At 35.6% G+C, this 25302-nt stretch overlaps 2 protein-coding genes across 3 annotated transcripts in view; one reads left to right on the top strand and one right to left on the bottom strand.

The window, feature by feature from the left end:
• LOC132729379 (TATA box-binding protein-associated factor RNA polymerase I subunit A-like) overlaps positions 1 to 19583 on the top strand; it is a 43012-nt gene extending 23429 nt beyond the window's left edge. For both annotated transcript variants that reach the window (XM_060715141.1, XM_060715142.1), the window contains exon 10: positions 19430 to 19583. In XM_060715141.1, the coding sequence (XP_060571124.1) occupies positions 19430 to 19554 (125 nt within the window). In that variant the 3' untranslated portion in view covers positions 19555 to 19583. The remainder of the gene's footprint in view (positions 1 to 19429) is intronic.
• Positions 7779 to 11331, bottom strand: LOC132729383 (low affinity immunoglobulin epsilon Fc receptor-like). Its single transcript, XM_060715146.1, has one exon. It carries the CDS (start codon positions 11235 to 11237, stop codon positions 10473 to 10475), a length of 765 nt encoding a protein of 254 aa, XP_060571129.1. The 5' UTR covers positions 11238 to 11331; the 3' UTR covers positions 7779 to 10472.
• Positions 19584 to 25302: the final 5719 nt, after the last annotated feature.

Consider the following 25302-nt stretch of genomic DNA (forward strand, 5'->3'; position numbering starts at 1 on the left):
GTTACTTTTATAGAATTGTTCACCACCATGAGACGTAGTGCCCTGCACATAAACCAAGTCTCTAGGTCAAAGGTGAAGGTCACAGTTAGAGCTCATAGAAAAACACTTGTCTGGAGCAAAACTTCTACATGCATAGAGGGATTTCAATATAATTTGGCACAAATGTTCATCATTGTGAGGCTGAGTGCCGTGCATAAAATTCAGGTCCCTGCGACCAAGGTCAAGGTCACACATTCTGTGCATATCTTCCCTATTGATTTGTTTTAAGGTTCATTTAACAACACAGTGCCAAGAATAAAAACTTGCTTGCTAGATAACACTTATCCATAATGCCCCCATCTCCATCTAAAGCTTTTTCGTAAACGGGCGTATTTTGTGACTATGGCACCCTTGTTACACTTTGACTTTTACCCGGGACATAACTCTGATATCATCAGGAAACTTTATAGATAGATAGATCTCATTGAATAGAAGTGCAGTGCAAAAAAACCATAACTCTGCTTTGCCTAATTTTGGAGTTTTTGCCCTTTGTTCACTTTTTTTATACTTTCCTGTGTCCAGAACCTTCTCGGGGAGCATCACCCGGTTCAACCGGTTCTTGTTTTTCATTATATATGTATAGTAAAAACTTAACATCATGACACATCTTCTAATGGGTTTCAAATAAAAGCCCTTGGGTTTAAACTGGCCTTGCTCCGGGGGCCTATATACAGGTGAGCGACCTCAGGGCCATCATGGCCCTCTTGTTTTGTTTTTCTCTTTGTTATTTTTAAAAAAGCCCATTATTCAAACTTTTTTAAAAGTATAAACATGAGACTTGGTCTTTGTTATTTTAAATATAGCCCATTATTCAAATTGTTTTAAAGTATACTGTGCTCCTCTTAGTTCACGGTACTTAATGCTTTGAAACCAGGAAGAAAACAAAAAATGAAACTAATGGTACAAATATTGTCATAAGCTATAACATAAAGGTATTTTCCATTGTATGACACAAGGAAACAACAATATATTCAGTCGAAATCAATTTTTATGGACCAAAAGTAGACCATATGTCGGCCATTTTGAAAACAGTATGTCATCATTTAAATCGCGTTAATGGTGTTACATTTCAGTTAAAATTTCTACATGTTATTTTGCTTGATTTTAAATATTAAAATTATCCTTACTTTGTAACTCAAAATTTATTTTGTCAACAAACAAAAACATTTAGAGAATGATGATTGTTTCAGACATACGCACAAATTTAATGGACTATTATTGCTTTTTCGCAGAAATTTGTAAAATGTTGTTCTTTTTTACCTAAAAATCTAAAGATTTAGAGTATTTTGCACAAAAACTTTGTTGTATAGGTGTATGAATAAAATATGTCAATTCTTACCAATTTTAACACTGGTCACATGAAAATATGCCATTACCGTGAAATAAGTGATGACGGGGAATTAGTGATGTTGAGTATATAAACATGAAACTTGGAATACTTGTTTATCATGACAATCTGCAGTTTGTCAGACTATTGCCAAGTTATCTCCCTTTTATAGTTTGTTGCTAGATATCTGCACTCATCTTATTGAAGGTATTTTTGATTAAATTAACTTTTCAGTCTTTTGAGTAGCTAATTTCATATTTAGAGCTGTGCCAGTGACTTTGACCAAAAGTCAGTAATGCTACACTGTGTCTATATAGAATTTTTGATAGTGGTATTAATCATGTATATACCTAATATGGCATTTTCTGTTTTAATTGCTCCTCTATTTTTTACCTCCATTTTTACTTTTCTAGAATCATTAATAAGATTATGATAACATCACAAATAAACTGTTAAAAATGTTATGACAAAAGAAAAATCTTTAAATATAGCTTAAAACCCTTTAAATGTTGTCAACAGATAAAACATAGGCGTCATGCAGGTTCAAGGGGACACGTTAAGACATACTTAACTTTCTCAAGAAAATTATTTTTCACAAGTTAACAGAAAATTGACTGAACAAAATCAGAAATTGGAAAATATTTTTGTCTATGATTATGTATATTGTATATTTAGATTTAGAAGAAGTTTTAGATTTGTTTCAATAAATGTTAATTTTTCTCTTGCAAAAGCTGTATCTTTGTATAGTTTTACGGTATTTAAAATTCCCACATATTATTATTATATGCGTATCACTTTTGGATACAATATCATTTAAGAAATTTAGGAACTCATGTGAGGTGGATTTGCATGTATATATGATTTTTAGTTTTAGAGTGTATACTTAAAAAGTTATACACAGTATACAGAGATTAAATGTTCAAATGTTTACTGTTTATTTAAATCCTTACTTTTTGTTTCACAAGTTTCATTCAATTGTGAATGTTCAAATATTTGTGTACATCCTCCCTACATGTACTTTTCACACACAAAGTAAAGTTTCCTGTCACATGAATCATCATTCCATTTGCCTTGTTGATTCACCAGTGTCATTATGCAGTCTTCATCAACAGAAATACTGTCTGGTTGCCCTGGTAACCAGTACCTCCAGTGTAAGTTGATGTAACTTGAACTCCATTTGAAAACTCCCTCATGCTGTATGTCAGTAGCTCCTACCCAAAATCCAGCCCAATTACTTGTACCCCAGTAATGATAAGATCTAGCTGTTGATAAAACAAAGGTCACTTCATCCATGTCACTGTACTCCACAAGTTTTGCTTCATTTTTCTGACACCATTCCTGAGCTTGGAACCAATCTACTGCCTCTTTCTTCAATATGTAACAGGAGTTCATATAAGGGAACCAGCCAGGTGGACATTGATTTAGTTTGCTGATCTCTTTTTCCAATGCCTCATATTTTTTCAATAAGATTTCATACTTCTGTGTTAAACTGTCAGTTTTTTCTATCGATTTGTTTGACACTTCCTGGCATAGAATTTGGCTTATATTCCATACAAAATTATTGCATGTTTCTTACCGGTTCAATACATCTGCATCATAGTTTTGGAAATTAGACACCTGCAAAGTTACATTGTCAATGCGATATTTTAACCTTTTCCCTTATATAAGCGTGTTTCGACGGCTTTTTGCCCCCCCTTTTGAGGCCTCACACATGGATAAAATGCCCTATTTAGGCCCCAAACACTGTTTTTCGTTTGAGAAATGTTGTTTAAAAAAGTGACCACTTTTTCGGCGCCGTCCCCCATCCAAATATTACATCAGGGGGTTGCCAGAAGGGGGATGTGCCCCCTTGTGTTTTGGGGGTTTGAAGGGGGTGGAGTCCCCCTCTTCTCCAAGAAAATTTTGGACATGTGACAGGCTAAAAATGGCCTCAGGTCGATCTTAGGGTAACTAGTAACCGACGCTGAAAAGCCTTTTACTCTATCTCAATTCATTGATAAGTTGCAGCACTTTGAAATCAGTTTTGATGGAAAAAAGCAATGCAAAATAGTGATTTTTGGCAATTATGAGACGTCCCCCCATTGCCATGGTAACAGGAAATTTACTATTGAGCATGCTGTTACAGGGGCTATGGTGTAGTCAACATTTGTGCCAAGTTTCATTAGTATTGAAGCATTTTTCACAGTTTCATAGCAGTTTGAACTTGTTACAGGAGGCTTTTCAATGAAAACGGCCATTTTTCGCAATATGCACATGGGGTAAAAGGTTAATGAAAAAAATTAAAAATGTCAAAATACAACAATTTTTCACCAAATTTCGGTGTTAGGGCATGTGTTAACAGGGAAAATCAAGTTTTTGTGTAATTCCAAGGTTTTTTATCTTTTTTTGTTTAACAATTTTCCCTTATATAAGCGTGTTTCGACGGCTTTTTGAGGCCTCAAACAGGGATAAAATGCCCTATTTAGGCCCCAAACACTGTTTTTCGTTTGAGAAATGTTGTTAAAAAAAGTAACCACTTTTTCGGCGCCGTCCCCCATCCAAATATTACATCAGGGGGTTGCCAGAAGGGGGATGTGCCCCCTTGTGTTTGGGGGGTTTGAAGGGGGGGGGGTGGAGTCCCCCTCATCTCCAAGAAAATTTTGAACGTGTGACAGGCTAAAAATGGCCTCAGGTCGATCTTAGGGTGACTAGTAACCGACGCTGAAAAGCCTTTTACTCTATCTCAATTCATTGATAAGTTGCAGCACTTTGAAATCAGTTTTGATGGAAAAAAGCAATGCAAAATAGTGATTTTTGGCAATTTTGAGACGTCCCCCCGTTGCCATGGTAACAGGAAATTTACCATTGAGCATGCTGTTACAGAGGCTATGGTGTAGTCAACATTTGTGCCAAGTTTCATTAGTATTGAAGCATTTTTCACAGTTTCATAGCAGTTTGAACTTGTTACAGGAAGCTTTTCAATGAAAACGGCCATTTTTCGCAATATGCTCATGGGGTTAAAGCCTTAAATTTTCTTTGAAATGTTTCTTCAGAAACAAAAATAGTAGAAATTTCTACAAAACTTTTCCTCTTTGTGATCAAGTGATGAAAATAACAAATCAACACTGCAGTCACATGTTATATGACGTTTCAATTTGAACTTGTGAAGTGGTTAATATTGTTAATAGGACTGCAGTAAGTGCTCACTGAATTAATTGTTTGGTATCAAGGAAAAACAGTTAAAAATACAAAAAATAAATTTAAAAAATGGAACTGATGGTCTGTTGTAAGGTATTATAGGATCAAAGTGAAAGTGTGATATTTAAAGAACTGATGCTTCTGCAGTACTGCATGTGTACTTCATCAGATGATTTCATGTCGTTTTTCAAATTATTGTAAATTTAAGGGAAATTACACATGAAAATTTCAGTATTATTTAAAAGTTGATTTGTTATTATGAAAGTATTCAAATAATGAGATTTTATATAATTATCAGGTGGCTGTATCTACATCTTTTTTCATATGAGTAACAACTTTTCAATATGTTGATTGTTAAAATTTTAATTCAACACATAATTTTCACACACAAAGATTTAAAGTTTCATTCAAATACTTGCTTGGTTTATACAAGGGCTGTGGTATAAAGTCGTGGACAATCACTGTAAAACCAAAAATTAACACCCTAGCCTAAAATAACTTTGTGCAATTGTACAGGTATCTCCATCAATTTAAAATGAATTAAGAAACATTCTTAAAAATGTCAAATTTTGTTGTGAAAACTATCTAGAATGAAATAAAATGGTCTAACTAAGAAAATGAATCCCAACACCAATATCTTTAGTTCAGTCGTTAACACTGTACAGACGTCTAAAGGGTTGTTTACGTGACGTCACAATGTAGTGCCAAACAGAACATGCCTAAACAATCAAATCAAGAACGCTATTTCAATGTTGCAAACGAGTTAAATTTCACATTTATTTCACTATTAATACTCTGTATTTGGCTTGAAAAGTATACTGGGATCCTACATGTTTACCGGACAATCAGTTTACCGAACAAAAGCTATTCCTGCTGAATAGTGCTTTTATTTTTGCTTTGATAAAAAATCATCTGGTCTGAATCATAAACACACTTTCTATTTCAAAGTAAATAACAACAAAACTACTTTCAGGTAAATATGGTTGATTCAGTTCTTTATTTACTAACATACCCTTTTTGTGTCGCCTCTACGGAGTAGTGGCGACATATAGGGATCACTTCTCCGTCGTCTGTCTGTCTGTCTGTCCGTCACAAAACTTGTCCGGACTACTCCTCATAAACTACTGGGGCAATTTCATCCAAACTTTACAGGAATGATCAGTACCAAGTCTAGTTGTGCATATTGTCAGCATTTTCCGGTTCAATGATTTTTGTCAGAGTCAGGCCCTTTAATAATTTTTAATTTTAAAGTTTGTCCGGACTACTTCTCTTATATCACTGATGCAATTTCAATGAAACTTTACAGGATTGATCTGTAGCTCAAGTCCTTGCGCATATTGCATGGGTTTTCTGGTTGAATGATTTTTGGCCGAGTTATGGCCCTTTGATAAAAAGGTGTTTTTTTATGTGTGTTGCCAGATATCCAAAAGCTTGTCTGGACTACTCCTCATAAACTACTGGTGCAATTTCATCCAAACTTTACAGGAATGATGAGTACCAAGTCTAGTTGTGCATATTGTCAGCATTTTCGGGTTTAATGATTTTTGTCAGAGTTATGGCCCTTTAATAATTTTTATTTTTAAAGTTTGTCCGGACTACTTCTCTTATACCACTAATGCAATTTCAATGAAACTTTACGGAATTGATTTGTAGCTCAAGTCCTTGCGCATATTGCACGAGTTTTTTGATTGAATGATTTTTGGCCGAGTTATGACCCTTTGATAAAAAGGTGTTTTTGTCCCCCGCCTTTTCGAAGAAAAAAGGGGGATATAGAAATAGGCTCCGTCCGTCTGTCCGTCCGTCCGTCTGTCCGTCCGTCACACTTTCGTGTCCGGTCCATAACTTTGTCATTTATGAAAGGAATTTGAAATAATTTGGCACAAATGTTTATTATAATAAGACGATGTGTCATGCGCAACAACCAGACCCCTACCTCCAGGGTCAAGGTCACACTTGCTCATTCAAGGTCAAAATTACCTATTTGAGGGTATATGTCGTGTCCGGTCCATAACTTTCTTATCTATGAAGGGATTTTGTAAATACTTGCCATAATTATTCACAATAATCAGACGATGTGTCATGCGCAAAAACCAGTCACCTACCTTCAAGGTCAAGGTCACACTTGGAGGTCAAATATTAACATAGTCTGTTACAGGGTATATTTCGTGTCCGGTCCATAACTTTCTTATCTATGAAGGGATTTTGTAAATACTTGCCATAATTGTTCACAATTATCAGACGATGTGTCATGCGGAAAAAGCAGTCACCTACCTTCAAGGTCAAGGTCACACTTGGAGGTCAAATATTAACATAGTCTGTTACAGGGTATATTTCGTGTCCGGTCCATAACTTTCTTATCTATGAAGGGTTTTTGTAAATACTTGCCATAATTGTTCATAATAATCAGACGATGTGTCATGCGATAAAACCAGTTGCCTACCTTCAACGTCAAGGTCACACTTGGAGGTCAAATATTAACATAGTCTGTTACAGGGTATATTTCATGTCCGGTCCATAACTTTGTCATTTATCAAAGGAATTTGAGATAACTTGGCACAAATGTTTGTTATAATAAGACGATGTGTCATGCGCAACAACCAGACCCGTACCTTCAGGGTCAAGGTCGTACTTGTTCATTCAAGGTCAACATTGTCTATTTGAAGGTATATGTGGTGTCCAGTCCATAACTGTCTTATCTATGAAGGACTTTTGTAAATACTTGCCATAATTGTTAACAATAATCAGATGATGTGTCATGCGCAAAAACCGGTCACCTACCTCCAAGGTCAAGGTCACACTTGGAGGTCAAATACTTACATAGTCTGTTACAGGGTATATTTTGTGTCAGGTTTATAATTTTTTTCATAGATCAAAGGATTGTGAAAATACTTCGCACAAATAGTCACTATAATAAGAGGATGTGTCATGCGCAACACCTGCATCCCTACCTCCAAGGTCAAGGTCACACTTAGAGGTCAAAATTAACATAGTCTGTTATAGGGTATATTTTGTGTTGAATCTAGAACTTCTTCATAGTTCAAGGGATTTTGAAATAACTTTGCACAAATAGTCACAATAATAAGACGTTATGTCATGCACAACACCTGCTCCCCTACCTCCAAGGTCAAGTTCACACTTAGAGGTCAAAGCTTAACATGATAGATTTTTAAATTCCGTGTTTCATTTTATTTTTTTAACAAATTTATTGTTACATTTGCAGATCTAGCATTGATCATGATTTTGGACTGAATGTCCTGAGATCCATACCTCAATCTTTTGAAATAGCACAATTTTATGCTTCATATAAAACTCCCGGGGCGGGGGACGTTGGTAACTCTGTTACAAATTCTTGTTTTCTGTGTGTTGCCAGATAAGCAAAAGCTTGTCCGGACTCTACTCCTCATAAACTACTGGTGCAATTTCATCCAAACTTTACAGGAATGATCAATACCAAGTGTAGTTGTGCATATTGTCAGCATTTTCCGGTTCAATGATTTTTGTCAGAGTTATGGCCCTTTAATAATTTTTATTTTTAAAGTTTGTCCGGACTACTTCTCTTATTCCACTAATGCAATTTCAATGAAACTTTACGGAATTGATCTGTAGCTCAAGTCCTTGCGTATATTGCACGAGTTTTTTGGTTGAATGATTTTTGGCCGAATTATGGCCCTTTGATAAAAAGGTGTTTTTTTCTGTGTGTTGCCAGATAAGCAAAAGCTTGTCCGGACTCTACTCCTCATAAACTACTGGTGCAAATCATATCCAAACTTTACAGGAATGATGAGTACCAAGTCTAGTTGTGCTCTGTCCGTCTGTCTGTCACAAAATTTGTCCCAGCATGAAATTGGCCATCATGAGGCGACATATGTGATTACTGATCGCTCTTGTGTTTACTAATTATTTCATGACCTGGTCATGCGGGGGAACAATCTGTTCTGCGCATGCCAGAATAAAGAGGCCCTTAATGGGTTATTTTAGATAGGTTTTACTTTTAATTCTTCTCCACGTTATCTCAAGAGACAATCGAAACATATTTTAATAATAAAAAGTAATTTTAAATTTAGTCCAAAGAGTATCTCGTTGTTGTCTTTTACAATGAAATGCACATTAAAAAACATATAAGAAAACGGGTTACGCCCATGGGAGGAATCTCTACATGAATTTACATTTCAGAAATGTAAATAAAATAATTTTTGGCTTTTGTAGCATGCTACATGATGACCAAAAAGAAACTGTATGACAAAGAACAGAATTCCATTTAAATATCAAAATGTTTTATACGTTTAAGTTTCATTAAGAGTCAATACACTAATTGCGTTAATAGTGTTAATTTCAATTACACCCCATATATTGACCTCTTCGTTACAAGCATGGCTGCAGTGTCTTATTTTAGTGACATAATGTTTTTTTTCAGTATCTTAACCTTGCCTTTCAATAGTTGTACATGTAGTTTCCTTGCTGATTATTTAAAGATTAATTTCAATTCAGGACTTTAAAAAACTTGAAACACAGTGTCCGGTAAATTGAGCTGTCTACAGGATTTTTTCTCTCTTAAAATGCCCTACTTTAAAGACACATTTCTGCCGTCAAATGTTTAATTTCATGTTTGTTAAAGTAATGTTTACTTGTATTAAGAACCCAAAATTATTTGGGTAAAATTCCATTCTTTTTTATTGTTTTAAATAAAAGTTACAGCGAAAAAACATCATATTTTGTCCGGTAATATGTAGGATCCCAGTAGTGAAATAAAATAAACAAAGTATTATCGACGTTTTCAAAATTCCATGTTCTACACACAGTAGATTTAACGACAGTTGTTTTATTCAACCCACTGACATTTTCAAAATTCCATGTTCAACACACAGTAGATTTAACGACAGTTGTTTTATTCAACCCACTGGAACAGCCTTTAATTAAAGAACTTTTCTATTGGAAACTCTGAGGCGAAAAACAAATTTAAGCACCAAACATAAAGTCCAACTATATAATAATTATTAAATTTTTTCTTGACAAGTAAGAATGGAAATAAGTGTTAATTCTTCGTGTATTATTGTATAATAATGCACGTTTTTTCGTTCAAATGCTTTGTAATTAATCACTCTATCGGCCTTCGTGATTGTATTACTACACATTTGAACTCAAACCATGCATTAATCGACAAGAATGCACTCAGAATTAATATCTATTCCCTAAATTTCAGGGAAATTGCAAGACATACATCTTAACAGTACTTCTTTTATTCATACTGTGATCATATAAGCATGCTTAAATACAACATTTGATGCTAATGAGGCCCAGCAAATGGAAATCAATTTCTGCTTTAGTGCTGAATGATACATACATGAACTCTCATGTAACAAAAGGGTAAAAATCTGTGGAAAATTACTACAATGTAATGCAAGTATTAGCTTGAAATTGTCTTTATTACAGGTGACAAAAAATCAAAATTAGGATGCCCATAGTTGAGCGATCATAAACAGTGGTGAAAGTTGAAAACATTATTTAGACATAAAACAGTTTGAAGTCTCTCAGAAATTTTAGAATATAAAAAAATGACTATTAAGAATTTCAGAAGACAATCGGTGTCTCCTATAATTAGGTGAATAGGCATCAGAAGTATATACTACTACACAATGTTGATACTTTAAAACTGAGAAATGTTTGAATAATGTCACATAACTTAATTATGATTTTGGAGTGTAGGTGGCATCACGTCACAAGATAGTCTTATTATTTGTTCTGTGTTATCAAATTAAATGATATCTTGATCTTGCTGACTGTGCACAAACAACTGATGACACTCAACAATGACTTATTAAATATCAATAAAAACTTCAAGAAGCCTGTTATAACTATTTTATATTTAAATGTTGTTGTCCATGACTTTTTGGGACAGCCCTTGTAAATGTACAAGTATTGGTTTGAAACCTTACTTTTCACACATAAAGTTAAGTTTCCTGTCACATGGAGCATCATTCCATTTGCCTTGTTGATTAACCAGTGTCTGCATGCAGTCTTCTTCACTAGAAATTTTGTCTGGTTGCCCTGGTAACCAGTTCTCCAAGTGTACTCGGATGCGACTTGTACTCCATTTGAAAACTCCCTCTTTCTGTAGATCATTAGCTCCAACCCAGAATCCAACCCAATTACTAGTATCCCAGTAATGATCAGCTTTAGCTTTTGATAAAACAAAGGTCACTTCATCCATGTCACTGTACTCCACAAGTTTTGCTTCATTTTTCTGACACCATTCCTGAGCTTGGTACCAATCTGCTGCTTCTTTCTTCAATATGTAACAGGAGTTCATATAAGGGAACCAGCTAGTTGGACATTGATTTAGTTTGCTTATCTTTGTTTCCAATGCCTCATATTTTTTCAATAAGATTTCATACTTCTGTGTTAAACTATCAGTTTTTTCTATACATTTGTTTGATGTTTCTTGGTAGCGTTTCATATTTGTACTTTGAGCATCTCTTAGAATGTTTGTTTCATTTGTATTCATTGCTAGTCTTGATCCAGTATCTTTGTCAAAGTCCTTAAGATTTGAAATCTGAGATTCAATGTTGTCTATATGGTTCCCAACTGATTGAAGAAGTGATTGAAGATTTACTTCCAAGCTTCTATTAGACCCAGCAGTTGCAGAAATCACTGCAGTACACAGGAAAACAATGGCAAGCATAAGTTTAATCTCCATGTTTATTTTATTATTTGGTAGACAAATGTTCTTTTTCAAATGAAACTTGACATGTGGCAAGACTCAAAAAGATAGTAAACAAAATTCTATATGTGATGATATACACTCAGTCAGATGGAAAGGGAAATAGCGCTTGAAGATTTGAGAAAGATTTAATTAATTTTTAGCTCCACTATTCGAAGGATAGGGAGAGCTGTTGTACTTATCCAGGCATTGGCATTACACTATGGTTAAATCTTTGCATACATGTTGGTATCTTCACAACTACTAAAGGGAGTGGCTTAAAACTTCACAGCTGAAAATTTTCAAACTTATTTGAGAGCATTTTAGGTGGTCACTGTCAAAGGCCCATATCTCAGATGTGGATTTTGACAGCATTGTGGCACTATTTGAATTTTACATGATATACAAGCTCTTGCTTACCCTCAAATACTGAGAAGATGAGCACACTGTCGGACCGTTGTTATGCCACTGCAGCATCTGCGATGCGGTGGCATATAGCGATTCACCTGTGTGTTTGTTTGTGTGTGTGTGCGTGTGTTATATAGATTATATAGTGAACTTAAAAAATCTTCTTGTGAAAAACCACTAGTCCAATTTCAACCAAACTTGGCAGGATTGTTCCTTGGGTGAAGGGCTTCCAAAGTTGTTCAAAGAATTTCATTCCATGCAGAAATCTGGTTGCCATGGCAACCAAAAGGAATTATAAGAATAAATTTAAAAAATCTTCTTGTAAAGACCCAAAAGGCCTAGAGCTTAGATATTTTGCATAAGGCATTGTCTGGTAGACCTCTAACAAGATTGTTCAAATTATAGCCCTGGGGTCAAAATTGGCCCCGCCCCGGGGGTCATTGATTTTCACTATGTACATATAGTAAAAACTTAAAATACCTTCTTGTAAAAACCCAAAAGGCCTAGAGCTTAGATATTTTGCATAAGGCATCATCTGGTAGACCCTTACCAAGATTGTTCAAATTATAGCCCTTGGGTCAAAATCGGCCCCGCCCCGGGGTCATTGATTTTCGCTATATGTACATATAGTAAAAACTTAAAACACCTTCTTGTAAAGACCCAAAAGGCTTAGAGCTTAGATATTTTGCATGAAACATTGTGTTGTAAAACTCTAGCAAGATTGTTCAAATTATAGCCCTGGGGTCAAAATTGCCCCCGCCCTGGGGGTCATTGATTTCAATATATACATATAGTAAAAAATCAAAAAAATCTTATTGTCTGAAGGTACAAGGCTTAGAGCTTTAATATTTGTTAAATAATATCATCTAAAGGTACTCTACCAAAGTTGTTCAAATTTTGCCTCTTGTGTCAAAATTAGCCCCGCCCCTGGGAGCCATAGGTTTATCCTATATGTATATAGTTAAAACTTAAAAAATCATCTTCTCTAAATTTACAAAGGATAAAGTTAATATATTACACATGAAACATTGTGTAGTGAACCTCTAGCAAGATTGTTCAAATTATAGCCCTGGGGTCAAAATTGGTTCCGCCCCGGGGGTCATTGATTTTCATTATGTACATATAGTGAAAAAAAAAAATTTTGTCTGAAGGTTCAAGGCATAGAGCTTTGATGTTTGATATATAATATCATTTATAGGTCCTCTACCAAAGTTGTTCAAATGTCAAAAATTGGCCCTGCCCGGGGGCAGTGATTCTCATTATGTACACGTAGTAAAAACAGAAAATAAAACAAATGTTTTCTGAATGGGAGAAAGCTATAGCTTAGATATTGGTGGACCTGTATCAAGATTGTTATTAAACCCTTGGGTCAAAATTATGCCTTGCCCAAGGGGACAGTGACCTACTTTCTTGTCCTTTGATGTACAACAATGACATTTTGACCATGTGCACAGTTTTAGTTGTAAAATTGAACTTTGACCTAGATTTTGATGATGTGACCTACTTTCTTGTCCTTTGATGTACAGCTATGAAATTTGAACCATGCGGTGGCATAGCATTTTTCTCAAATGCAATCTTGTTTTCTTTGTTTTGTTGATTTTTATTTGTTAGTTTTAAGTCACATGGACACTGTTATTGTCATTTGTTAGTTTTAAGTCACATGGACACTGTTGTTGTCATTTGTTATTTTAAGTCACATGGACACTGTTATGGTCATTTGTTAGTTTTAAGTCACATGGACACTGTTATGGTCATTTGTTAGTTTTAAGTCACATGGACACTGTTATGGTCATTTGTTAGTTTAAAGTCACATGGAAACTGTTATGATACATGGCAACTTACTTCATATCTCATTAATCAGTGAATGTATACACTATTAAACAACAAAGTCTTCATGATCATATTATTATTTTAGATTGTACCTCTTCGTGAACTTGGAAATTAATACTGGTATGGGTTTTTGGCAAATAAGTTTCATCTCAACATCTCATCTTGTCAACATAGGCACTGAAATTGAAAGTTTTACTTGTCTGAAAATTTTAGGATATTTCGCAAAAATTGATTATGGATATATATTGAATTAAAAAAAAATGTATTGCATATTACATATCAGGATGGTAAGTGTAGATTTATCAGGTTGGTAAGTGTAGACTTATCAGGTTGGTAAGTGTAGTGTTATCAGGTTGGTAAGTGTAGTGTTATCAGGTTGGTAAATGTAGTGTTATCAGGATGGTAAGTTTAGTCCTATCAGGATGGTAAGTTTAGTCCTATCAGGATGGTAAGTGAAGTGTTATCATGATGGTAAGTGTAGTCCTATCAGGTTGGTAAGTGTAGTGTTATCAGGTTGGTAAGTGTAGTGTTATCAAGTTGGTAAGTGTAGTGTTATCAGGATGGTAAGTTTAGTGTTATCAGGATGGTAAGTGTAGTGTTGTCAGGATGGTAAGTTTAGTGTTATCAGGATGGTAAGTGAAGTGTTATCAGGATGGTAAGTGTAGTCCTATCAGGATGGTAAGTGAAGTGTTATCAGGTTGGTAAATGTAGTGTTATCATGATGGTAAGTGTAGTGTTGTCAGGTTGGTAAGTGTAGTGTTGTCAGGATGGTAAGTGAATAGTTATCAGGATGGTAAGTGTAGTGTTATCAGGTTGGTAAGTTTAGTCCTATCAGAATGGTAAGTTTAGTCCTATCAGGATGGTAAGTGAAGTGTTATCAGGATGGTAAGTGTAGTGCTATCAGGATGGTTAGTGTAGTGCTATCAGGATGGTAAGTGAAGTGTTATCAGGTTGGTAGGTTTAGTCCTATCAGAATGGAAAGTTTAGTCCTATCAGGATGGTAAGTGAAGTGTTATCAGGTTGGTAAGTTTAGTCCTATCAGAATGGTAAGTTGAGTCCTATCAGGATGGTAAGTGAAGTGTTATCAGGTTGGTAAGTGTAGTGTTGTCAGGATGGTAAGTGAATAGTTATCAGGATGGTAAGTGTAGTGTTATCAGGTTGGTAAGTTTAGTCCTATCAGAATGGTAAGTTTAGTCCTATCAGGATTGTAAGTGTAGTGCTATCAGGATGGTTAGTGTAGTGCTATCAGGATGGTAAGTGTAGTGCTATCAGGATGGTGAGTGTAGTGCTATCAAGATGGTAAGTGAAGTGTTATCAGGATGGTAAGTGTAGTGCTATCAGGATGGTGAGTGTAGTGTGATCAGAATGGTAAGTGTAGTGGTATCAGGATGGTGAGTGTAGTGTGATCAGAATGGTGAGTGTAGTCCTATCAGGTTTGTAAATGTTGTGTTATCAGGATTGTAAATGTAGTACTATCAGGATGGTGAGTGTAGTACTACTTGGTTGGTAAGTGTAGAGCTATCAGGTTGGTAAGTGTAGTGTTATCAGGTTGGTAAGTGTAGTGATGTTAGGAAGGTAAGTGTAATGTTTTCAGTATGGTAAGTGTAGTGTTATCATGATGGTAAGTTTGCTATACCCCAAAATGAAGTTTGGGGGAGGGGGGGGGGGTATATAGGAGTCACTCGGTGGTTGATCCAGCGGTCCGTTGCATTTTCCTTGTCCGGAGCATAACTTGAAGACTAATGGTTGGAATTCAATACAACTTCATACAATGGTCAAGCACATTGAGAGGAAGTGCAGTGCACAAGAACCATAACTCCATCTTGACTAATTACAGAGTTATTGCCCTTTGTTACTTTTCCTTGTCCGGAGCATAACTTGAAAACTACTGGTTGGAATTCAAAACAACTTCATACAATGGTCAAGCACAATAAGAGGAAGTGCAGTGGACAAGAACCATAACTCTGTCCAGAGTAATTATAGAGTTATTGCCCTTTGTTACTTTTTTGTCCATTGCATAACTTGAAAACTATTAGTTGGAATTCAATACAACTTCATACAATGAGCAAGGGCAATGAGAGGAAGTGCAGTGTACAATAATCATAGCTCCATCTTCACTATTTGTAGAGTTAACTTACTGCCCTTTGTTCCTTTTCCATGTCCGGTGCATAACTTAAAAACTAATGTTTAGAATTCAATGTAACTTCATACAATGGTCAAGCACAATGAGAGGAGGTGCAATGCTCAAGAAGCATAACTCTTTCTGGCCTTATGACAGTGTAATTCAATAAAACTTCATCAATGGTCAACCACATTGAAAGGAAATGCAACATACAAGAACACCAACTACAAGTATCTTCAATTGCCCACAACCATAACTCTATATCAATTCTTTTGCAAGATACTTTGTAACTAGTAACTTCCACATGTCCAAAGCAGTCTTGGGGGGTATTAATCACATTAAGTGATAGTTCTAGTTTTTATCAGGATGATAAGTGTGTTTTTGTGTAGTGCTATCGGGTTGGTAAGTGTAGTGTTATCGGGTTGGTAAGTGTAGTGTTATCAGGTTGGTAAGTGTATTGTTATCAGGTTGGTAAATGTATTGTTATCAGGATGGTAAGTGTAGATTTATCAGGTTGGTAAGTGTAGTGCTATCGGGTTAGTAAGTGTAGTGTTATCAGGTTGGTAAGTGTATTGTTATCAGGTTGGTAAATGTATTGTTATCAGGATGGTAATTGTAGTGTTATCGGGTTGGTAAGTGTAGTGTTATCTGGATGGTAAGTGTAGTGTTATTAGTATGGTAAGTGTAGATCAATGACCAAGACCTAATATTGTAGCATTGATTTTAATTGAATTGATCCCCCATCTGAGCCTCATGGCATTTTATTACCAAACATTCTTTTATGTTATACAGCAATCTTTTTTTATTACTTCTCATTTTTCTGAACTTTTCCTTCTCATTTTTCTGAACTTTCCTGATTCCTGAATGTCTTTAAGTTTCAATTAGCTTTCACTTGTGCTTCACACACAGCTTAGCATACTCTGAGGTTAGACTTCTTTACTTGTAGATACAGTTGTTGAGCGTGGTGTCTCTCTGACATCTCTTGTCTACTTACTTATTCATGTAATCTTCATCTTTTGCAAACATTTTCAAGTACATGTGACAAGTGTTACTATATTAAATATAAGGAGCTTTTCTTAAGAAAGAAAAAAGTCTTTGTGATACTCACAAGTGGCCATAATTATTTTACTTACTGCAAATTACAATTATTTGTTCTAGAACAAACTATCTTTTATTTGTTTCTTGTCCTTTCTTATCTTGTATAAAAAATATAAGAAATAATTACAAAACATTATGCTTAAAATATTTTTGCTTGCTTGGGTTGAAGTTCTTTCAGGTTAATTAGGTTATATATAATATTATAATACTGCACGTTTGTAACGTCATTATACCCCCAAAAACGAAGTTTGGGGGGGTATATAGGAGTCACCCGGTGGTCGGTTGGTCGGTCGGTCGGTCGGTCCAGACGTCCGTTGCATTTTCCTTGTCCGGACCATAACTTGAAGACTAATGGTTGGAATTCAATATAACTACATACAATGGTCAAGCACATTGAGAGGAAGTGCAGTGCACAAGAACCATAACTCTATCTTGACTAATTACAGAGTTATTGCCCTTTGTTACTTTTCTTTGTCCAGGGCATAACTTGAAAACTACTGGTTGGAATTCAAAAGAACTTCATACAATTGTCAAACACAATAAGGGGAAGTGCAGTGCACAAGAACCATAACTCTATCTAAAGTAATTACAGAGTTATTGCCCTTTGTTACTTTTCCATTGCTTTCTTTTGTCCGGACCATAACTTGAATACTAATAGTTGGAATTCAATATAACTACATACAATGGTCAAGCACATTTAGAGGAAGTGCAGTGCACAAGAACCATAACTCTATCTTGACTAATTAAAGGAGTTACTGCCCTTTGTTACTTTTCCTTGTCCAGGGCATAACTTGAACACTACTGGTTGGAATTCAAAACAACTTCATACAATTGTCAAACACAATAAGGGGAAGTGCAGTGCACAAGAACCATAACTCTATCTAAAGTAATTAAAGAGTTATTGCCCTTTGTTACTTTTCCATTGCTTTCTTTTGTCCGGACCATAACTTGAAGACTAATGGTTGGAATTCAATATAACTACATACAATGGTCAAGCACATTGAGAGGAAGTGCAGTGCACAAGAACCATAACTCTATCTTGACTAATTACAGAGTTATTGCCCTTTGTTACTTTTCCTTGTCCGAGGCATAACTTGTAAATTACTGGTTGGAATTCAAAACAACTTCATACAATTGTCAAACACAGTAAGGGGAAGTGCAGTGCATAAGAACCATAACTCTATCTAAAGTAATTACAGAGTTATTGCCCTTTGTTACTTTTCCATTGCTTTCTTTTGTCAGGAGTATAACTTGAAGACTAATTGTTGGAATTCATTATAACTTCATACAATGGTCAAGCACATTGAGAGGAAGTGCAGTGCACAAGAACCATAACTCCATCTTGACAGATTACAGAGTTATTGCCCTTTGTTACTTTTCCTTGTCCAGAGCATAACTTGAAAACTACTGTTTGGAATTCAATACAACTTCATACAGTTGTCAAGGACATTAAAAGGAAGTGCAGTGCATAAGAGCCATAACTCCATTTTGACAAAATACAGAGTTACTGCCCTTTGATACTTTTCCTTGTCTGGAGCATAACTTAAAACGTACTGGTTGAAATTCAAAACAACTTCATACAATGGTCAAGCACAAAAAGAGGAAGTGCAATGCACAAGAACTATAACTCCATCTTCAGTATTTATAGAGTTATTGCCCTTTGTTTATTTTCTTTGTCTTTCTGGACTTATTACAGAGTAATTCAATAAAACTTCATCAATGGCCAACCACATTGAAAGGAAATGCAATAAACAAGAACCACAACTATCTTTAATTGCCCACAACCATAACTCTATATATCAATTCTTTTACAAGATATTCTGTTACTAGTAACATCCTCATTTCCGAAGCAGTCTTGTGGGGGTATTAATCACATTTAGTGATAGTTCTAGTTTTTCATTGGATAATCGTGACGTTTATATAGTTTTATATACACGGCTGCTGTCGATTCATGAAGAAATCTTACCTTTTTTTTCTCTAAAAATGATGCTTGCTGTATTATAAATTTGTTATAAAGATTGTTGACAGGTTATATGGCCGTATATAAACGGCTATTTGCAATATAACCCTCGCCTAACGGCTCGGGTTATATTTACAAATAGCCGTTTATATAGGGCCATTTAACCTGTCAACGATCTTTATAACTAATATTATAATACTGCACGTTTGTAACGTTGCTTTTCATTGGATAATCGTGACGTTTATATAGATTTATATACACAGCTGCTGTCGATTTATGAAGATATCTTACTTTTTCTCCACAAAATGATGCTTGCTGTATTATAAATTCGTTATAAAGATTGTTGACAGGTTATATGGCCCTATATAAACGGCTGTTTGCAATATAATCCTCGCCTAGCGGCTAGGGTTATATTTACGAACAGCCATACTAGTAGAAAAGTGCCAATTTGGTTATATATACTATAAGAACAGTACCTTTAAGACTTCTTATGTGAAGAACTTAAAAATTTACCTTGTAAAATTTCCTAACAAATCCACAGTACAAATATTTTATTAGTTATGCAACTTGGGTCAAAAATAAAGCATTACTTACTTAACTCTGCATTGAATATATTGTGACCTTTACTACCTGGTGAACTATCCAGTGTCATCTGTAACACAGCAACCTTGTTTGTTTATGGAACTTAGTATAATATATTGCAGGTATAATATATTGCAGGTAATGTCCATTAATGACTTGTTAATGCTATTTAATTTATTCAACTTTCAGATGGTGATATTATCTCTGCTGTGCCATTATTATTCAGTTTACTGGATTACTCTTGTTGGCAGTCTATTGAAAAGCCATGGAGAATAATGTCTGAATGCTTGAAAAAAATTCATAAAGACAAGTAAGCACTTATTTCATTATCTCTCTCCATACATACCAGACTATTAGTCAGTAATTACACTTCTTGTAAAAACGACATTTTTGTGCTTTGATTTTTAGCTCACCTTGCACAAAGTGCAGGTGAGCTTTTAGGATGGCCAACCAAATGGCGTCCGTCGTCTGTCGTCCGTCCACATTTTAAATATTCTAAGGAGATCTTCTATGATACCGCAAGGCCAATGTTAATGAAACTTGGCAGGAATACTCTTTGTATGAAGCTCTATCAAGATTGTTCAAAGAATTCCATTTCATGCAGAACTCTGGTTGCCATGGCCACCGAAAGAAAAATCTTTAAATATCTTCTTTTAAAGAACCGTAAGAGCTAGAGCTTAGATATTTGGCATGAAACATCTCCTAATGAGTGTCTACCAAGTTTGTTCAAATAAAAGCCCTAGGGTCAAAATTGGCCCCGCCCCAGGGGGTCATTGATTTTCCCTATATGCATATAGTAAAAACTTAAAAAATCTTCTTTTAAAGAACCCAAAGAGCTAGAGCTAAGATATTTGGCATGAAACATCTTCTAGTGAGTGTCTACCAAGTTTGTTCAAATAAAAGCCCTGGGGTCAAAATTGCCCCGGCCCGGGGGTCATTGATTTTCCCTATATGCATATAGTAAATACTTAAAAAATCTTCTTTTAAAGAACTGTAAAAGCTAGAGCTTAGATATTTGGCATGAAACATCTTCTAGTGAATGTCTACAAGTTTGTTCAAATAAAAGCACTGGGTCAAAATTGGCCCCGCCCCAGGGGTCATTGATTTTCCCTATATGCATATAGTAAAAACTTAAAAAATCTTCTTTTAAAGAACCCAAAGAGCTAGAGCTAAGATATTTAGCATGAAACATCTTCTAATGAGTGTCTACAAGTTTGTTCAAATAAAAGCCCTGAGGTCAAAATTGGCCCTGCCCCAGGGGTCATAGATTTTCCCTATATGCATATAGTAAAAAGTTTAAAAAATCTTCTTTTAAAGAACCCAAAGAGCTAGAGCTAAGATATTTGACATGAAATATCTTCTAGTGAGTGTCTACCAAGTTTGTTCAAATAAAAGCCCTGGGGTCAAAATTGGCCCTGCCCCGGGGGGTCATTGATTTTCCCTATATGCATATAGTAAAAACTTAAAAAATCTTCTTTTAAAGAACCCAAAGAGCTAGAGCTTAGATATTTGGCATGAAACATCTTCTAGTGAATGTCTACCAAGTTTGTTCAAATAAAAGCCCTGGGGTCAAAATTGGCTCCGTCCCAGGGGGTCATAGATTTTCCCTATATGCATATAGTAAAAACTTAAAAAATCTTCTTTTAAAGAACCCAAAGAGCTAGAGCTAAGATATTTAGCATGAAACATCTTCTAATGAGTGTCTACCAAGTTTGTTCAAATAAAAGCCCTGGGGTCAAAACTGGCCCGCCCCGGGGGTCATTGATTTTCCTTATACAGTCCGACCCCGGTTATTCGACAACCCTTTATTCGAATACCCGGCATTATCCGAAGTAGACGGGCGGTCCCGTTTTTATCTCTATATAAATCAATATAAATACGAGCGTATTATTCGAAATGCGTCATCCGAATACCTCCTATTTTTCGAAGTAAAATTTCGGTCCCGACTATACAATTATGTAAGAATTTCACACCTATTATTCGAAGCCAGCCTAATTATTATTCGAAGTCAGACTAATTGGCGCAGATCCACTCGCTGACTGGTCGACTTGTGAAAAACATCAATAGTCATGCATGTATTTAGACAATCGTGATAATAGCTCTTTTTGTGTTCTTTAATCAACTTTAATTACCGAAAATGAAAAGCAATGCACCGTGTCCGATTTTGTTACTGTTATTGCTTGAAGATGACAGCAATATTTTTCATACATACGTATATGTAAATTTGTCAAAACATCCAAAACGCTACATAAAAGCCTTTTTATACGCCCGTTTGAAAAACGGGACGTATTATGGGAACGCCCTGGCGGGCGGGCGGCGGGCGGTCGGCGGCGGCGTCCAATTTTGTCCGGAGCAATATCTCCTACATGTATGGAGGGATTTTAATGAAACTTCATATAAATGTTCACCACTATGAGGAGCAGTGTCGCGCACATGAACCAGGTCTCTAGGTCAAAGGTCAAGGTCACACTTAGAGCTCATTGAAAAATGCTTGTCCGGAGCAAAACTTCCACATGTATAGAGGGATTTCAATATCACTTGGCACAAATGTTCACCATTGTGAGGCGGAGTGTCGCATGCAAGATTCAGGTCCTTGCGGCCAAGGTCAAGGTCACACATAGAGGTCAAAGTTCAGATAAAAATATGAAGATGTGTATATGGACCATTTAGTCATCATTTATTGAGGGATTGTAACACAAATGGTCATTATCAAGACTATGGCTGTGATACATATAATTTAGGTCAATATATACAAGGTCAAGGTCACTAAAGATGATGAAATATCCAGATTTTGTAAATAGAATTTAATCAAAGGGAGACAAAAAGTTATTACTTTGTTCATAAATGACTTACACAATTACTCCCTTGATCCAATTTCACTTTCAATTCTAAAAATAGAATTTAATCAAAGGGCATAAAATAATCCTCTTTCTTGGACTTGAGTATGTTCTAAAGAATGTAACATTTATTTACACATGTTTCATTCATTGGTCAAGATTCTTAACTGTGATAACTATGGTGTTCTGTAGACTTGGTATTTGTTCATAAAGATCATACAGTAATTACCTTATCAAATGTAAATACTTTCTCATAGAAATTTAATTATATTTTAATTTTCAAGTAAATATCAGTTCAGCTGATTCAAAGATAAAGAATTGTAATGAAATGTATTTCCCTAGAATAAAATCTTAAAATCAGAATTTTTTAGTTATTAGATTACATGTACTTTTTATACGCCGTTTAAAAAAAGATAAAAATATGAAGATGTGTATAGGACGATTTAATCATCATTTATTGAGGGATTGTAACACAAATGGTCATTATAATGACTACGGCTGTGACACATGTACTTTAGGTCAATATATGCAAGGTCAAGGTCACTAAAGATGGTGAAATATCCAGATTTTGTCTGGAGCATATCTCCTACATGTATGGAAGAATTTTTATAATACTTTATGGAAATATTCACCACCATGATATGTATTGCTCCATGCATGATCCAGGTCTCCAGGTCAAAGGTCAAGGTCACACTTAGAGCTCATTGAAAAACGCTTGTCCGGAGCAAAACTTCTACATTCATAGAGGGTTTTCAATATAAACTTGGCACAAATGTTCACCATTGTGAGGCTGAGTGTCGCATGCAAATTCAGATCCCTGCGACAAAGTCAAGGTTCATAGAGGTCAAAGTTCAGATAAAAATTTGAAGATGGTTATAGGACCATTTAGTCATCATTTATTGATGGATTGTAGCACAAATGGTAACTATCATGACTACAGGTGTTACAACATTTAATTTAGGTTAATATTTGCAAGGTCAAGGTCACTGGAGATGATTAAATATCCAGATGTTGTCCGGAGCATATTTTCTACATGCATGGAGGAATTTTAATGTTTCTTTTATAGAATTGTTCACCACCATGAGACGTAGTGCCCTGCACATAAACCAAGTCTCTAGGTCAAAGGTGAAGGTCACAGTTAGAGCTCATAGAAAAACACTTGTCTGGAACAAAACTTCTACATGCATAGAGGGATTTCAATATAGTTTGGCACAAATGTTTCATCATTGTGAGGCTGAGTGCCGTGCATAAAATTCAGGTCCTGCGACCAAGGTCAAGGTCACACATTCTGTGCATATATCTTCCTATTGATTTGTTTTAAGGTTCATTTAACAACACAGTGCCAAGAATAAAAACTTGCTTGCTAGATAACACTTATCCATAATGCCCCCATCTCCATCTAAAGCTTTTTCGTAAACGGGCGTATTTTGTGACTATGGCACCCTTGTTCCTAATCGAAAATACCAGTTGAGCTGTAAATACCGTAGTGACAACACGGCTATTATCAAGGTTCTGCGCGAAACGAAGCGATACATAATGTAGAATAAAATGCAAGTATTTATGTCTTCAATGTCATTACAATAATTTTTACGCATCTTTTCTTTAATATTTATTTTTCTCAATTGATTACAGGAAGTAAATGAGTTTTAAACGGTAGTTTTACTACGATTCGTCAAAGTGGAGTAGTTTTCGTCTATCACAATATTCGGATTTCGATTATTCGAACCCATCGATTATTCGAAGTAAATATTCAGTTCCAGGCACTTCGAATAAACGGGGTTGGACTGTATGTGTATAGCAATAACTTAAAAATCTTCTTTGAAAAAACCCAAATAGCTTGAGTTTAGATATTATACATGAAACATCTTTAAGTAAATATCTACAAAGTTTGTTCAAATAAAAGCCCGGGGGTCAAAACTGGCCCTGCCCCAGGGGTGTCATTGTTTTTAACTATATGTGTATAGTAAAAACTTAAAAAATCTTCTTTCAAAAAACCCAATGAACTAGAACTTAGATGTTTAGCATGAAACATCTTCTTATGGGTGTCTACCAAGTCTGTTCAAATAAAAGCCCTTGGGTCAAAATTGGCCGGGGGGGGGGGGGCTATATACAGGTGAGCGACCTCAGGGCCATCATGGCCCTCTTGTTTTTTTCTTTAGTGAGATATTAAAATGTGTTACACAATGCTATATGTCAATCAATAATTTAGAAATCATTGCAGTAATAAGGTATTGCATTGCATGTATTATTCAAGATGAGCATTCGCCTAATTATTATAACCCCCCATCCTCGCCCCCCTTCAAAGCAGTGGGGTATATTGCTTTGCATTTGTCTGTCAGTCCGCCCGTAGACCAAAATAATGGTTTCCGATCAATAATTATAGACCTAGGAACTGACTGTAAGCCCTAGGAACTTCAAACTTGGTATGATGACTGTTTTGTGACCAGTAGATGACCCCTAATGATTTTAGGGTGAAGGGGTCAAAGGTACGTTGAAACGGTTTCCAATCAATAACTAAGAACACTAAGTAGTAGAACTTGGTATGATGATTGTTCATGACCAGTAGATAACCCCTATTAATATTGGGGTCAAGGGGGAAAAAGTCAAGGTCACATTGACCTTGTAGGTAAAACATTTTTTAAATCAATAACTAAAGACCTTAGGCCTAGGAACTTCAAACTTGGTATGATGATTGTTCATGACCAGTTAATGACCCCTTTTGATTTTGGGGTCAAGGTCAGTCACATTGACGTAGGTTAAAATCAGTTTCTAATCAATAATAAAGCACGCCTTGGCCTAGGAACTTCAAACTTGGTATGGTGATTGTTTATGACCAGTAAATTACCCTTTGATTTTGGGGTCAAAGGTTATGGTCACATTGACGTTGTAGATAAAAACGATTTTCGATCAATAACTTGCCAACCAATGGGTTGTTGGCCCTCAAACTTTGTAGGAACATTGGTCTTTGAAAGAAGATGTCCCATATTGATTTTGGGGTCAAGGGTTTTAAGTGAAGGTCATATTGACCTTGTAGGTAGAAACAGTTTCCGATCAATAACTTTACCAGACATGGCCTTTGGCCTCAAACTTTGTAGGTGCATTGGTCTTGGCAAGTAGAATGACACCTTTTGATTTCGGGGTCAAGGTCATAGGTCAAGGTCACATTGACATTGTATGTCAAAATGGTTTCCTATCAATAACTGGACAACCCATGAACTCTTGATC

Source organism: Ruditapes philippinarum, unplaced genomic scaffold, assembly GCF_026571515.1.
Source record: "Ruditapes philippinarum isolate M1 unplaced genomic scaffold, ASM2657151v2 ctg4088_1_1_1_1, whole genome shotgun sequence".
Classification (NCBI taxonomy): Eukaryota; Metazoa; Mollusca; class Bivalvia; order Venerida; family Veneridae; genus Ruditapes; species Ruditapes philippinarum.